The sequence below is a fragment of the Anarhichas minor genome, unplaced genomic scaffold (genome assembly GCF_050575085.1).
Source record: "Anarhichas minor isolate MPS153535 unplaced genomic scaffold, ASM5057508v1 ptg000014l, whole genome shotgun sequence".
NCBI lineage: Eukaryota > Metazoa > Chordata > Actinopteri > Perciformes > Anarhichadidae > Anarhichas > Anarhichas minor.
The window spans coordinates 5,397,756-5,412,514 of record NW_027466460.1 but is presented as its reverse complement, the minus strand read 5'-3'; the positions used below and the strand labels follow the sequence as shown (position 1 = coordinate 5,412,514).

Genomic DNA, 14,759 nt, shown 5'->3' with positions numbered 1-14,759 from the left:
ATGAATCAATGCTGATACTACCAATAGAGTGATGACACAGTACATGCTCTGACTTCCTTAGATATAGCTATGCTGTCTTCTAAGCAGACTTACATGACAGATTGTTTATGACAACCATAAGAGACTTGAGACTTGCAAAAAATACTTTCGACCATCTCTGCTTGTATTGAATGGCGTCAGTAGTGTACCATGAAATGAAATAATCACGTCCATGCATGTGTCCATAACATTTATTCATACTGTATACTAAGTAGAACATGGTAATACATACCCAAAGGTATGAAGCACAAGAGGCTATGTGCTGTAAGGTTTAGTTCACGCCACAATATTTTTGCTTTTCCAAAATCATATTATGCCTTTGCCAACTGTATTGGTGCTAATACACAAACACTATTGACAAATAAACAAATACAGTTTTGGCTTGCAACAAAGTTGAACTTTTAACAATAACATCTACATTTTGATGCAAAGTAATGTAATGACCAGAACAATAACTTCCAAATAAATTACTCAAGTTTTCCACACAGCAGTCTTTGCAACAGCTGCTCTAGTTGATAGTGTTATAAATAGGAGAGTGTTTCATGCTTTAAAGTTCATCCTTCTCCTCTCCCTGACAGAGGCATGACGCTCTCTGGCCGTTCATGTAGGGTCTGCAGCCCAGAGTCCACACTGTGTTGAACAAGGTGTCTGCTACTGCTTCACATGCTGAGGAGAGAAAGTGACAGAAGCAGGAATGTGCAGTCAGCACACAGCAGTATGTAAGGAATAATAGGTCATATTTCACATTTTCTAAAATACACTCAGCATACAGTTAATGTCATAGTCCTCTGAATTATCAGTACTTGGCAGGTTTTCAGCACTTGAGCATTTTAATCATATTTGAATTTCTTTCTTTCTTTAAATAGATTATCCGATTTTTGGGGGGGATGGTAGGAAATAAAAAAAAGTATCACAACTGGTCATTATATTTTTCAGCTGTCACATACTGGGTGTATTTCAGTCCCCTCCACCACAATTGTAAGTATTGTATGCAAGTAGAGCGTTTACCTAAACCAGCTGCTGCATTATTAAAGCTGAAGTTGAGGCAGAATGGTGCTGAAAAACAGGGATGGGCTCAGTAGCTCAGTCCTGGGTAAAATATGGGTTAAAACAACCAACCTTCAACTTTTGACACAAAGCCAAGACTCTTCTTGAGGTCCGAGCAGATGCTGTGGAGGCACCAGCGGAACTTGGAGTCACAGCGGTACTTGTTGGAGCCGCAGGTGTCGTAACACATATCCAGCTGATTGCAGCACTTGGTCATGGCAGGGATGCCCATATCCATCTGGTACACAACAGAGGTGATGCATGTATTTGTATGTGGCATTCACATGTGGTTATTTTTGCTGTAAACTCAAAATGTATTCCACTATGCAGTCAAATAAAGACGTTTATGGACTGTATGATAATTATTAAGGACGAAAGGTTATATATTATTTTCTTTTTGCCGAAGGATGTTTTTTTGCTCCACATGTAGTTTCAGCTTTGTATATACGTATCAATCAAATTTCCAAGTTCCATAAATCCCCATGACTTTGTCCTGAACAGACAGAAGAAGCATACCCCCTCTGGAACAGGAAGACCGAAGAAGTAGGAGCTACACCCATCAGGCTCTGGCATCTGGTAGCCAGGACGAGGAATAGGATCTTTACCTGAAAGGAGAAGCAGACAAAATATCAGATGTAGGTCATGTATTACAGCAGTTAGAAAACCACATGGGTTTAAAGTTGACCCATGCACATAGAGAGATAAAGGTTACTTATTTGGTTCACGTGTTATTAGTAACCTTCCCCAGTCACTGCATGAATCATTATGGGGTCACAGTCCATTTCCAGATGATAACCGCTATGATAAGTACAATGGTGATATGATAAGTATCAGTGCATTATTGTTATTGGGTTTACATTGTTGCATTACTGTTCCATACAGGCAATGTTCAGACTACTAACCACATTACACAGTTCATAATGTAATGTCAACCTATTACACTGTCAGTTACCATTTATAAGAGCAACAGAGGCGCATTCGTGCAGATAGATTAGGTATTGCATACACTGTCAATAAACTGCCTGTCCTGGGAAATGGTGTAATTGATATTTTATTTGTGCTTCAAATAGTAATAATGTATCTAATTTTAACACCATTGTTTGGATAAATAAAAGTAGAATAAAAAGTTTAAAATGTGAATATTTAAACCACTTAAAAATCAAATTTCAAATCATTGCTAGATATAAGATATAATTTACAAAAATTATATATTCAATGTGGTGAAGTGTAATCAAATGAACACTCTTATTGTGAGAAACATGGCAATTAAAAGGCTTTCATTTGAGACGTATATGTTCTGTTTATGTATTTTTTTAGGTAAAAGAGGCAGATTTTTTGCAATTATTCAATATCTATGAATTTAACAATTTGATTCCAAAAAGGAAGACATGTTTTCTTTTTCTTTTTCTCTTGAAGGACTTTATTGTTATTGGGGTGGAAACACTATCAACTGGAGCATAGGACACCCAACCCTTAGACTAACCCTTTCCACTGCACGTAATCAGTATTAAGGGGATAGTGCAGTAATACATTTCCTCCTTTCAATTAAAATGTAAAATATTTTGAAGCTCTAAAATTATATATCAGTGGTGGTCCACAGCGGCTGATCAATATCAGTATCATTCTAATGCTAAACTATACGTACTCATCCATTTAACCAACTTACCATATCGACAGCGGTATTGGCACACTCCATCACGTCCACCCATGAACTCCAGCATCGAATCAAAGTATCCGCCGACTGACTCAAAGCTGTCTCTGAGGGAATTCATACCCCACTCTGCGTCCTCGTCCTCCGCCTGTGTGCCATCAGAGGCCTGACCCTGTGGTGGTGGTGCGGTTGCAGCAGGGTCCTCAGCATCTTGACTGACAGCACTGTGGATGAACAGGCCCAGCAGGAGGGGAGCAATAAGAGCCCAACGGGTCATTCTGTCGCTCAGACAGCTCAATATGGACAGTTAAGAGTTTAAGAGTTCAGAGACTGAAGGGAAACACAAACACACTCAGAGGCAAAACCAAAGTGTCTGTGACCTGAACTTTGAGCCCGACACAGGGATGGCCTTCTATGTGGAGGAACAAAGTCCAGCCTCTATCGCTATCTCTTTGATTAACGAGAGGCAGAGTGTGCTTGTTCACCATTCAGCCGAGGGGATTCAATTACATTTAAGATTGAATTGCTCTTGACAGTAACAAAGAGAAGCAAACTGGGTAGAGTGGATTTGATTTATTCTAACCCAAAACCATAGACCCAACGTTTTATGTTAAATATACATCAGTGTATTTGCTAAAGCATTTAAATGAGAGACTGTGTTGTGGGTGTTGTAGTACAGACCACAGTCTATTATATTTTCAGTTCAGTATATTAATCTATCAAGTCTGTAGCCAAACCAAATCTCAAGGTACAGTTGCACTCATAATTATTCAACCCCCATGGAAAATTAGGTTTATTGGCAAAATTGACAAACTTTCAGCTGTTTTCAATAAACAACTCAAACAAGGACAATTTAAATAGCTCAACACAACTAATACTACAAGTGGTTTCTCAAAATTCAATGGCGGTGGCTTCACCGAGCCACCGCCATGCTTCACAAAGCATACACTGAGAAGATCACCCTGTCTACAGTGAAGCATGGCGGTGGCTCGGTGATGCTCTGGGGCTGCTTTGCTTCTTCTGGCACTGGAAACCTGCAGTGTGTGGAGGGCAAGATGGATTCAATCAAGTATCAGGAAATCCTAGGAGAAAACGTCATGCCATCTGTGATGAAGCTGAAGCTTGGGCGTCATTGGACATTCCAACAAGACAATGATCCCAAGCATACCTCAAAGTCCACCAAGGCTTGGTTTCAGAAAAGGTCCTGGAAGATTGTAGAGTGGCCGTCACAGTCGCCTGACTTGAAAATCCACAGAAAATCTCTGGTTAGATATGAAGAAGGCGGTTGCAGCACGCAAACCCAAGAATATTCGAGAGCAGGAGGCCATTGCCCATGAGGAACGGGCTAAGATTCCTGAGGAACGCTGTCAGAACTGGTGTCTGGCTATGCATCACGTTTGCATCAGGGCATGACAGCAAAAGGGTGCTCTACTAAGTACTAAAGATGCTTGTCATGAAGGGGTTGAATCATTTTGAGACTGCAGTAGTCATGAAAGGTGGCATTTTGTGTTGAATTTGGAGAAACCACTTGTAGTATTAGTTGTGTTGAGCTATTTAAATGGTCCTTGTTTGAGTTGTTTATTGAAAACAGCTGAAAGTTTGTCAATTTTGCCAATAATTTTGAGTGCAACTGTATTTCATCACAGAACAACGAGAAATGAAGATAATTGTAATGTGACAACTCACGGGACAACAAAGGTTATATTTGGGCTAAATTTGATAATTAACAAGGAAGACAGAACAGCAGATACTTCTCATGTACAACCATTGATTTTCACAAAGAGCATGGTTTATGTTCCCAAATATGATATTTGGCCTATAAGTAGCCTAATACTACAGGCCTTTTTCACAGCAGACGTTTTGACTCATTATAGTAGGAAAAGCACACGTGTTACTGATAATATTAACAATTATAATGGCTCTGTTTAATTCAAGTGTCCAAATAAGCCATGACAGTGTGACAATGAGCCAGCACACATTAATACCAGGGCCCTGAAACTGGAGCAGATAATTGGAACTCAGCCATCATTAATTTTGTTATTTACATTTCTGCTTTTCCTACTGTGACATGTCAAAATGTCTTCCGTTAACGGACAGATTTTCGTGGAATTTGCTATTATAATAGACCATCAAGTCCTTACATCAACCCAACCCAGAGCTGCATCACAAAACCACATTTTGTTCTAAAAATCAGCAACAGGGTATATGTACTTGTTATAATCCTGAAGTTCATCATACATTATGTACCAAATATATCCTGCGATACATAATTCTACCGCTAGATGTCTTCAAGTATCAGGGTCTTCGGTCTACACCCCCACCCTCTGTCCGTATTTGGTAGAGTCCAGGGACATGACGTCTTTCTCAAACACGGAAGAAGAGGTGAACGATGCGGCAACGATGGAGTGAGACATGTGATACACACATTTACTGGACCGCAAATCAAACTTAAACGTATGTTTGGCATTTCAGGCCTGAACAGAAAAGCAGGGTAGGATAGGTGATACCTGGGGAGACTAAAGCAGCTTTGTTTTAGTTCTTGTTTTATGGGCGCGAGGCAGCATTCCCCTCTCTGCAGGTGGCTGTTAAACATTTTGTTTTTTACTTAAATAACTTCTGACTAGGTGGCCACATCCACATCTTGCTAGTCTTTCCACCAGAAGAAACAAATAACTAATGACGAGCAAAATAAAATGGCTTTCGCAAACCTGTTCACGGGTCTAGCTGCTGTCGAAGAAGGTGTCAAGAGCCCTGGTCCACCCGCCTTTACGCACAGGTGACGGTATTTAACTGTAGTTGGCCATTAGCTGTGATGTGCATGTTGTGGTCATTATTAATTAAATATTTATTTTGTTTTGCAGGAACGAGACTGGGAGTGGTCAAAGAGGCAATGCCAGAAAGAGGAAAATCCAGGTTGAGCATACCGGCCCTTATAAAAAGGTGAGATGAACTTTAACTAATATTAACTTAATTTATTGTCATTGTTTGTAGTGCCATTTTTCGACATAGGAAAAACAAAAGCATTATATGTGGGGGGTTAATTAAGGGGTCTCACATTCTGAAGAAAGAAGCTGCCTTTTAATATCCGTTGGGCTCTTCGCAGGCACCTCTTGTCATATCAGTGATGCTGGGTAGATGGGTACCAATGATGTTCTGAGCAGTTTAAATCACCCGCAGTAGAGCCCTCCTGTCCTTTGCTGTGCACATCTCATGCCAGTTTGTAATGTTTCCAATCAGGATGCTTTCTATTTATTATTTTCTACTATTTATTAAAGTTAGGTCCTTGTTGCAAAACTTGCAAAAGATTTATTTCGCATTTTGTGAAAGTGATTTTGTTGACTGCACCATTACATCTCGAATTCTAGGTTTCTGCATCGTTGTAGATCCACTCAGTTTCCAGTTTATGTGATGCACCCAGCTAATACTAATGCAGCTTAATTAATACAACAACCCTGCAATAAACCTGACACCCGTGAAGGTTGTAATGCTGTAACATTTCAGTGTTGGCTAATGCAAGATAAAGATTTGAATTCTTGCACACTGGCGGCATAGTTTGTTGGAGATTTGTTTCTGTAATGTAGGTTTTTGTCATCCGTCAAATTCACAATATGAAAGATCAAATAAACACTTGAGTCAATTACAATAATCAATTATTTTTTTATTTTTAAATGAGACGAACAGCAGAACTCAATAGAACACAAATGGAAGAGGAAAATTAAAAAAAAAATGAATAAAGATGAGATTGGCATTTTAAACAGGATCGTTGCAAGAAGGCCAAAATGAAATCATTGAATTGATGAGAAAAAAATAATCAATTACTATTAAGGAAATCTGATGTTCATAGTCAAATAGTACACACAACTTTATTTAGTGTTCCGTCAGTGATATTGTTTATTGGACAAAATATTTGTAACTCCTCCCAGTATGATGCGATGCAATGCCTCACAAACTGTAGACTTCAAATTTTAATAACTACATCTTTTAGTGCAGAGATGTAATATTGCAAGCATTAGTTTCCTCTAGGTCTACTTGCACCTTTGTGTAAGTTATGCGGGGTTTGTGCTGCTTGTCTGCACAACATGTATTTGTACTTCCCAAACTTAAAAAGGTTGTCTTACAATATTAACAGGCATGTCCTTGACATTTCATTTCTTTGCATTTTCTTTCCACAGAAGCAATGTCACGAAGTCCAGACAACCAGAAGTTCTAATGCTGCATCCTTCAGAGAAGATGACTCCAAGGCCATACACTACAATATCCATAACACTGATAGCAGACATGCAAGTGCTGGCTTCACCAAAGACGTGATACATAATCATAGTTATAAACCTGGCCACAATAACAAAGGTCAGAATTACACAACTAAAAATAACCGTAATGTGAACAAGCAGCAGAAAAACAAGCCAGAGTGGCCGAAAAATCATCATCATCAACAGAAGGATAGATGGAGACCTGCCAATAGAGGTGGAAGCCATCAGACTCAACCTACTTGGGGACAAGGTGGAAGATACAGACAAAATAGAAATGACAAGCAGGTAAGCAAGAGTGTCAGCCTTGCAGAGTCCTTTTGCATGCCTAATGAAAACAGGGCCGACTGTATATTGTCAAAAACAAAGCCAAAGAACTTTTTTAAAACCGGGTCAGATGATAGGATGAAAAGTCACAGAGCTAATAGGCTTTTGATAGCCAATCTACTTGCTGATGGTCTTGTTTACTTATGTAGGTCATATATAGAGGCATCAGTATAAAAGTGAGAATGGTTCATAACCAGTTAAAAGTTCTGAAAAGTAACTTTAAGTAATTCAGTAACTGCCCCAAACAAAAGCTTGAATACACCACTGATATTAGTTCAAGGGGTCAAAAAAAAAGCTACCGTGAGAAAGTTTTAATCATGTATTGATTCAAAAATGTTTGTGAATCTTAACGTTATGCTCATCTTTCCTCTCAGGGCGTCCAAGTGAAACGTCCAAAGTTAATGTCACAGGAGTTCAAGGACCAGAATGGCGTGTTGGTGGATGGGCGGTTAATTTGTCGACATTTCCTTTGGGGAAGGTGCATCAAGGCAGGTTATGTTAAACATGTATATATATTTAAAAAGTTATATAATACCAAAGTTGACATGTCTCAGTAACTTATAGGATAGAACAGTGTCTCATTATTCTGGCCTTTATTGAGTGTCATTATAACTACACACAGGAGGACGACTGCCAACTGGAACATGTTAAGGGATACAACAATCTCGTCAAAGAAGTGTGCAAGTACTATGTTCAAGGAGTCTGCACAAAGGAAGAGAGCTGCCCATACATGCATAATATCCTTTGGTTGAACAGCAATGATCTGTCGATTTTTCATAAACCCATTGCAGTTATAAGTCTTGTACTATTGAGACTCAGGGTTGTTAAATATCTAATATTTCCTTTACTAAGCTGCACAGTCATTTCCTTGCAAGTTCTTCCACAGAAAAGGAAAATGTTCTCAAGGAGCGGATTGCAAGTTTTCCCACGAGCCACTCAATGACGTCACAAACCAACTGTTGCATGAGGTGTGTATGTAAGAATCCATTCATGAAAATGTTCTTACAATGTTTTATAGGCATTGCTGTGTGCTGAAAGCAATCGCATGTCTTCCCTTCTTCTCACTGCAGGTATTCAAACGTGATGATGACCTCTATGCACTTTCAAAAAAAGCTGAACAGGAGTCGTCCGGACAGCCAGAAAACACAGATGAGCCAGAAATTACAGAAGCAAGTAGGACTTCTGATACACTCCTGCAACCACTCAGGTATGCACATACAAACGTTAACTTGTCATTGTGATTCTGTAAATGCATCAATGTAATTCTTGCATTGGAATTCATCTAGTAATCAATCATTGATACCAGTTATGATATGAGTAAGAAGCATGCTGATTTTCTTTTCTTTTTTTTGGTAGGCCTATCTTTTACAACAGCGGAGAAACAAATGCTGAGAAGGACTGTCAGACTAAAGAGCTGGCTGATATCATGGAGGAAGCTGTCCCACCAAATGCATCAGATGCTGCCCAACCTCACCTCCCGCCGTCAAGTAACCTTAAACATGAGGAGCCAGTTTGTTATTCAGTTGCAGCAGTGCTTGGACCTCAACTATTCAAACCGTTCCCTAGTTTCTTTACAACTCCAGGAAGTCATGAGTCTGGCAGTTCAGTCTCTGCAAACCAAAGCAAAGTTCCCTACTCTGTGGATGCTGTTCTCAGGTCTTGTAAATCAGTGGAATATTCTACCTTTAGACACTCACCTACCCCTCTTACTGCACAAACTGTGTCCTATACCCCAAAAACTGACTTTGAAGAGTTTACTGAGCCCATGCTAAGCTCAGAAACCCAAGATGAGAAGGTCTTGCATTCAGTAAATACCAGAAATGGAGTGAACAATTCCCAGGAAAAATTATTCAAGAGCCTGTCATCCCTCCAAGTGCACACCAGTGTGCTTTCAAAGAACTGCCCTAGTCTTACTCTGGCCTCCAGGGATAACAAGACACGAGGTGGCAATATGCCAGAGTCGATGAAACCTGCTCAAAGAGCTGCTCATGAAGTCAAGTTGGAGTTGCTGCATTCTCCTGTTACTGTAGCAGAGAAGTCTGTGTTATCCAAAGGAGATATGAAAAGATGCATGCGCCTGCCTTTGGATATTACATGCTCTGACACCTGTAAAAGTGAAGGTGTTCTTCCTTTTGGACGCACTAATCGCAAAAGCATTTTTTCAAGGCCATCAAGTCAGAAATCTACTTCCAAATGTCCTACAGAGTTGAGGCCACATCTCTCTGTTCTGACGTCTGACTCACAAGCCTCAACAAAGCCTTTTTCTCCTTCTTCAGGCTTCACCGACTTTATAGTTGGAGCTGCTGTTCCTGTTAAACCTGTCACCAGCTCCTTTAAGACAAGTGCTTCTGAAAACTCCGGCAGTCGTCACTTTGTAGAAAAACAACCCACTGAGATCCACCTGCACTCCAAAAAGACACAATCTGTCCTCAACCATGACACTCCTTATTCAACTGCCATCATAGCAGAGTGCAGCAGTAAAACGGCACATTGTGGTGATTTGGCAGTTGGATGTAAAAAGACCCTGAAAAGACCCTTTCATAGCCTTTTTGCAAGCCCCATTTCTGACAGTGTAATGCAGCCAAACGACGATTCTGGACCAGATTCCCCTTGTCCTCAAGGCTTCATCCAATCTTCCTGTCCTGCTCCACAGCCTGCAGGTTGCAGAAGTAATCGTGTTCAAAGTGCAGTTGAACCTGACAAAGCCCCTGCCAGGTCCTTCCTCGGCCTTTTCGCTGCCCCTCCCAGTGCTGCTCCTCTCCCGTGCATCCAATCTCAACCAGATTATTCAAGGTCTTCCTCCTGCTCTCAACAGTCAAACCAGTCAGTTGATAATACATCTCCTTTATCAAACTCCAAACCAAGAGCTTCTGATTTAGAGACGCCTCTCCAACACCAGCTTAGAACTGTCAAAGAAATCTCTTGTGCGACAAGATCCTCCTATTTCTCTCCTAATCCTAAAATAGAGAATGAAGACAGCTCAACAGAGCACATAAATAAACCTACAAAGCAGCTACTTAATCCTGTGAGTAGCTTTGATTCTCTCTGTGAGGTATCTACCAGTATAACCCCTTGTGGTAACAGTCCATCTAGAACCCATGCTCATCAGCAGCTGCCCGACATTGCATCCCACAAAGGTAAGGACGTGCTCCACACTGCTTACAAATACCGGTGTGAAATTCTGACTTGCACTACTGAAATATGTTGTTAATGCCTCATTTCGTTGGATCTGAAGTTGCAGACACTGCAAATTCAGTTCTGAAGACTCTCTTCCTGTGCCTGAGCCCGTACCAACAGGATGAAGAGCAACAGGACCGTTTTCAGATCGGTGTCACTTCAGGTATGCTGTTTACTCATTCCTGCTGAAGAGATTTATATGAACTAGTGCAGGGCCCTTTGAAAATGTGCCCGTTCAGAACCGGCCGACTGCTGGGCCTGTGGTGTTTCTGCTCATACAAACAACATCACACTCAGCACTGTGCTCTGCTACTCACGGTCAGAAACGACAGGGAAATACACTCTGGTGCAGGAAACAACACCATGGGCAGACTTATCCGTTAATGTAAGCAACCCCAAACTAAAAGGGCCCCCGACAGCTATTGATTTACTATGGTGTTTAGATATGAAAAATATGAAATTATTATTATTGTAAGTCAATGTACCTTGAAATCAATTTCAAAAAAGGCTCTTAATACAACTCAAAAATATGCAACTCAACTGTATACGATTTACTGTATACTTCTAAGTATTGTAGTACTAAATTGAACTGACAGAAATGTTACTGGTTACGTTGCAGATTTAAATGTGACTCGCAAACATGATGCATCATTTATTTATTTAGCTAGTGTTATATTAGAATTGATAAGTGACATTAAGTACATTTGAGTCCATTGTGCTGATAATGCCTCTCTCTCTCACTGTTCACTTCAAATGTTTGAATGCATGACATTTACTGCATAGTATTAATAGTTTTACTTCAGAAAAGAAGTTTTGAGTAGCTCTCATCTTCCAACATTCCCAGTTAGAGAAAGGGTTGAAAGTAAATCCAAAGCACAGGGTTTTCCTGGGACCCCAAATGACTAAATCTGCACCTGAAAAACACACCCAAGTCATGGTTACTCGCGGTCAGAAACACCGGGGACATACACTTAGTGAATTTAAACACACTTTAGATGCTTGGGGCTTTATTTTTGGAATTTCCATTGGTCACTGTCAAGCTCTATGCTTCTAGTTGTGTTGTATCCCACATTTCTCCGGATAATTTGTGGCTGCTCATAACGTTGTGCCTCTTTCTCCTGTTATTGTTTGTAATTTGCAGACTCAAGACTCCCAGTCCACCTGTCCACTGAGAAAACAGTTGCACACTCAACAGAGCACCAGCCGTCTCTCCAAACTCTCCAAATCCCCTTGGAGGCAACAGTTGGATCTACCCCCAGCAGTCCAGGAACAAATGAACTTCAGGTGAGAAACTCAGGCGCACACAACATGCCGTGCAAACCAGTGGCGTTGCTGATGCAGCTTCACACCCGCCCAAGACCGAAGCGCGCATCAGAGGAAGTACCGTGTGTAAATAGGGATGTGGTGGTCACACCACTAAAGGACCTTTTCAAGACTTTAGAAACCACTGTTTTCCATTTCGGACATTAACGTTGGATTACTTTCATGTTAAATCTTACTCATGATCTTTATTAATTTTGCCTTGTGGTCAGTCATAACAACCGTGTTATGAGAGCGCACATATTTAAATCTTGTCCTTTATTTAACATCTACAGTCTTCTTTGAATTTATAGTTTTGTGCCGCTTTAAGACTTTAACGACTTTGTGTAGTACCAACATTGTAATAATTAAACATTCAAATATTTTAAGTTTATTTTACATTTTACTTACAATAATACAATATTTCTACAATGGTGCTACATTAATAAACTTCATGCAAAAATTGCCTTCTGATTTGTCTTTTGAAGTTTGTGGTTGTACCACAAATTGATGGCACAATCTTCAACTTATATTTGTTTTCAATGTTCATGTTTCTCAGGTATCACAGATATAAACAACTCTAGACTTAAATAAGGATTTCTGCTGGTTTATTAAACAGAATTTTAAAAATAGTACTCACAACTTCAAAGATTTTCCTTTTGATACCATGTATTGTTTTACATCTTCAACAATGACAAATAAATACATTTCATCAATACTATACTACAAAATGTGTATGCTGTGCTTGTGTACAGGAACGTTTGTGATATACACTGATAATATATCATTGCACAGATTTGTTGATATGAATATGTTGTAATAACTAGCGAGTGGCCCCAACATGTGAGAGGGGAGGGAGCAGGTGCAGTTGGGCGGGGGGGTGAAGGGAGCTTCATCATGAGCATCCGCCTTGATCATAAATCACAGAAGTTGGTGTCGATGTGGAAGAACAATATACTCATTATTTTCGCTTCATTTTAAAACACAATTATGATTTTATTATGGTAATTTCAGTTCTTGTCCTACTGACTCATTCTTCCCTGCATGTTTGTCTCTTACTGCTTTTCAGATGTGCATATTTCAAATTCATCTCAAGTTCAGTAATACCAGCTCAAAGTTACTTTTAAAATGTAACCTGTGAAACAGTTATCGTTTCTGTTCTGGTCACTTGAAAACAAAGTCTGAATAAATGGCCTTGCACGCAACAAACAAAGTCACTTTTGGTAAAAAAAAAAGTTCACACGGCTTTTTACAATTGTTTTGCTTTTTTTTGTTGTTTCAATTCATCCAGAAAAATCATATTAAACTGAGAAAAATGTAAACATCATCGTAGTGTCTTTGGTTGCATGGGCCAAAGATCTTGACGTAGCCAAAGATCTTGACAGGTGTTGTGTGTCCGTAAGATTTCTGTGACCGTAGCATTTGATTAGAACTCTACAAAAAACCAACATTCAACTACAGTAAGAAACATGGCTGAATCCAAATGTCTTGACTTCACCGATCATGCAGACTTTTGGACCCAACAGGTGTTAGCATTGTGTATTCTGCCGTGAACCATCAAGAAAAACGCCCTGCGATTAGTTACAGGATCCAAGATCAACCTCTCAGCATTGATTGTACGGTAATGATTAAGGTCTGAAGTCTCGCCTCATAGCGTGTTTTACCCCCTCATAGTCCAGTGCCTTTGCAGACCTGATGCGATGACGGTGAGCACTTCCAACATGTCACAGTACTTATGATCAAAGTCTTTAAGTCCAAAGGGTGGACATTTGTATTTATCGTGTAGATCATTTTTTATTTTATACACATGGGTGACAAATAATGGAAATCCTGAAATGACAAATGCATGAGTTGAATGAGTGAAGGAAAATGATGGGATCATACACTTTTTTTGGAGTGACGTCTTACACTGCACTCTCCACCATTATCCTCAAATTATCCTCATGGAAAATCTTTCTGAGGAACGGTTCATCCCTCCAGTTAGACATCAATGACGAGGAGCACTGAAGCTGTTCTGGAGGCTCATGGTGACGCAACACAATACCCAAACACTTTATATTTATTGTTCTGATTAATTGTGTAATATTGATCTCACAAAACATATTTGGGTTTGGTTTCGATCAGAATTGTGTGTTTCTCCACATACATTTAGCTGCCGGAGGGCAGACTCAAGTATCCTGTGTAGTAAACTTCTGGGCCCCATTTAAAACAATTACTGGACATATAAACAATGCATATACACATAAATCATACATGGGGCATTTATGAGGCAGTTCATTATATTATAATTGTGGAGCACTTAGATAAATTAACTACAATATGAGTGCTATAAATGAATAATTGATCGCCTCTCAGACATTTAAAATGTATTCTCTGGATATCGCAGCCAAGGACACGTGATGAATTAATAGTTCAGGCCCAATAAAAAGACGGTTGCTGTTGAACTTAGGTAATTTGACACAATTGGTAAAATGCAAACCTGTTATTAACGGCTTTTCTACATCCACTTGTGACTAACTGGAAATTGGTTCCCCCGAGTTACACAATGATTGAGAAATGTTCAGTTCAGCATAATGTTGTCTGCGCAATGTGACGACCCTCTCTGCCTGTTCGTTTGGCTGCCTTCCTTGCAGGTGTGGAGGTGGGTCGTCAGGCAGAGTGGAAGCACCTGATGCCATTTGCAACACTGGCCCTGTGTGCCAGAGCACTCAGTACAAAAACCCTCTGGATTCGCAGTTGGTCTCTCGCTCCTTCCTGAGACACCCATTTTGGTTTCTGTTGCGGTTATGGTTTGTTTCTACACTATACAACACTGCATATACACTTTACACGCACCCACTCACTTACACTGCTGAAATGACTGACTTCACATGTCACTGTTAGTTTATGTTTGTCTTTTATAATACTTTAAACCTCATAAATAATTAATCAACTGTTTCATTGAATGCGTCTCCCTTTTTTGTCATGGCCGT

General features: G+C 39.9%; 2 protein-coding genes across 2 annotated transcripts; one reads left to right on the top strand and one right to left on the bottom strand.

The window, feature by feature from the left end:
* Positions 1–326: 326 nt before the first annotated feature.
* Positions 327–3,014, bottom strand: LOC142950064 (group XIIB secretory phospholipase A2-like protein). Its single transcript, XM_076091967.1, has 4 exons — positions 2,753–3,014; positions 1,603–1,691; positions 1,159–1,324; positions 327–705 (listed from the first exon to the last, which is right to left on the bottom strand). Exons 1-4 carry the CDS (start codon positions 3,012–3,014, stop codon positions 587–589), a joined length of 636 nt encoding a protein of 211 aa, XP_075948082.1. The 3' UTR covers positions 327–586.
* Positions 3,015–5,119: 2,105 nt separating this feature from the next.
* Positions 5,120–12,518, top strand: LOC142949502 (uncharacterized). Its single transcript, XM_076091179.1, has 10 exons — positions 5,120–5,513; positions 5,599–5,677; positions 6,910–7,272; positions 7,686–7,799; positions 7,934–8,049; positions 8,171–8,279; positions 8,382–8,518; positions 8,668–10,448; positions 10,547–10,651; positions 11,630–12,518. The coding sequence occupies exons 1-10, from the start codon at positions 5,431–5,433 to the stop codon at positions 11,956–11,958; spliced, it is 3,216 nt and encodes a 1,071-aa protein (XP_075947294.1). The 5' UTR covers positions 5,120–5,430; the 3' UTR covers positions 11,959–12,518.
* The last annotated feature ends 2,241 nt before the right edge of the window (positions 12,519–14,759 follow it).

Excerpts from the sequence above, each read along its gene's own strand:
- LOC142949502 (XM_076091179.1), top strand. The coding sequence starts at position 5,431 with ATGGCTTTCGCAAACCTGTTCACGGGTCTAGCTGCTGTCGAAGAAGGT. Across the intron at positions 5,514-5,598 it reads CCACCCGCCTTTACGCACAG|GAACGAGACTGGGAGTGGTC; the intron begins GTGACGGTATTT and ends TTTGTTTTGCAG. Across the intron at positions 10,652-11,629 it reads TCAGATCGGTGTCACTTCAG|ACTCAAGACTCCCAGTCCAC; the intron begins GTATGCTGTTTA and ends TGTAATTTGCAG.
- LOC142950064 (XM_076091967.1), bottom strand. The coding sequence starts at position 3,014 with ATGACCCGTTGGGCTCTTATTGCTCCCCTCCTGCTGGGCCTGTTCATC. Across the intron at positions 1,692-2,752 it reads CCAATACCGCTGTCGATATG|GTAAAGATCCTATTCCTCGT; the intron begins GTAAGTTGGTTA and ends TTCTCCTTTCAG. Across the intron at positions 1,325-1,602 it reads GTCTTCCTGTTCCAGAGGGG|ATGGATATGGGCATCCCTGC; the intron begins GTATGCTTCTTC and ends GTTGTGTACCAG.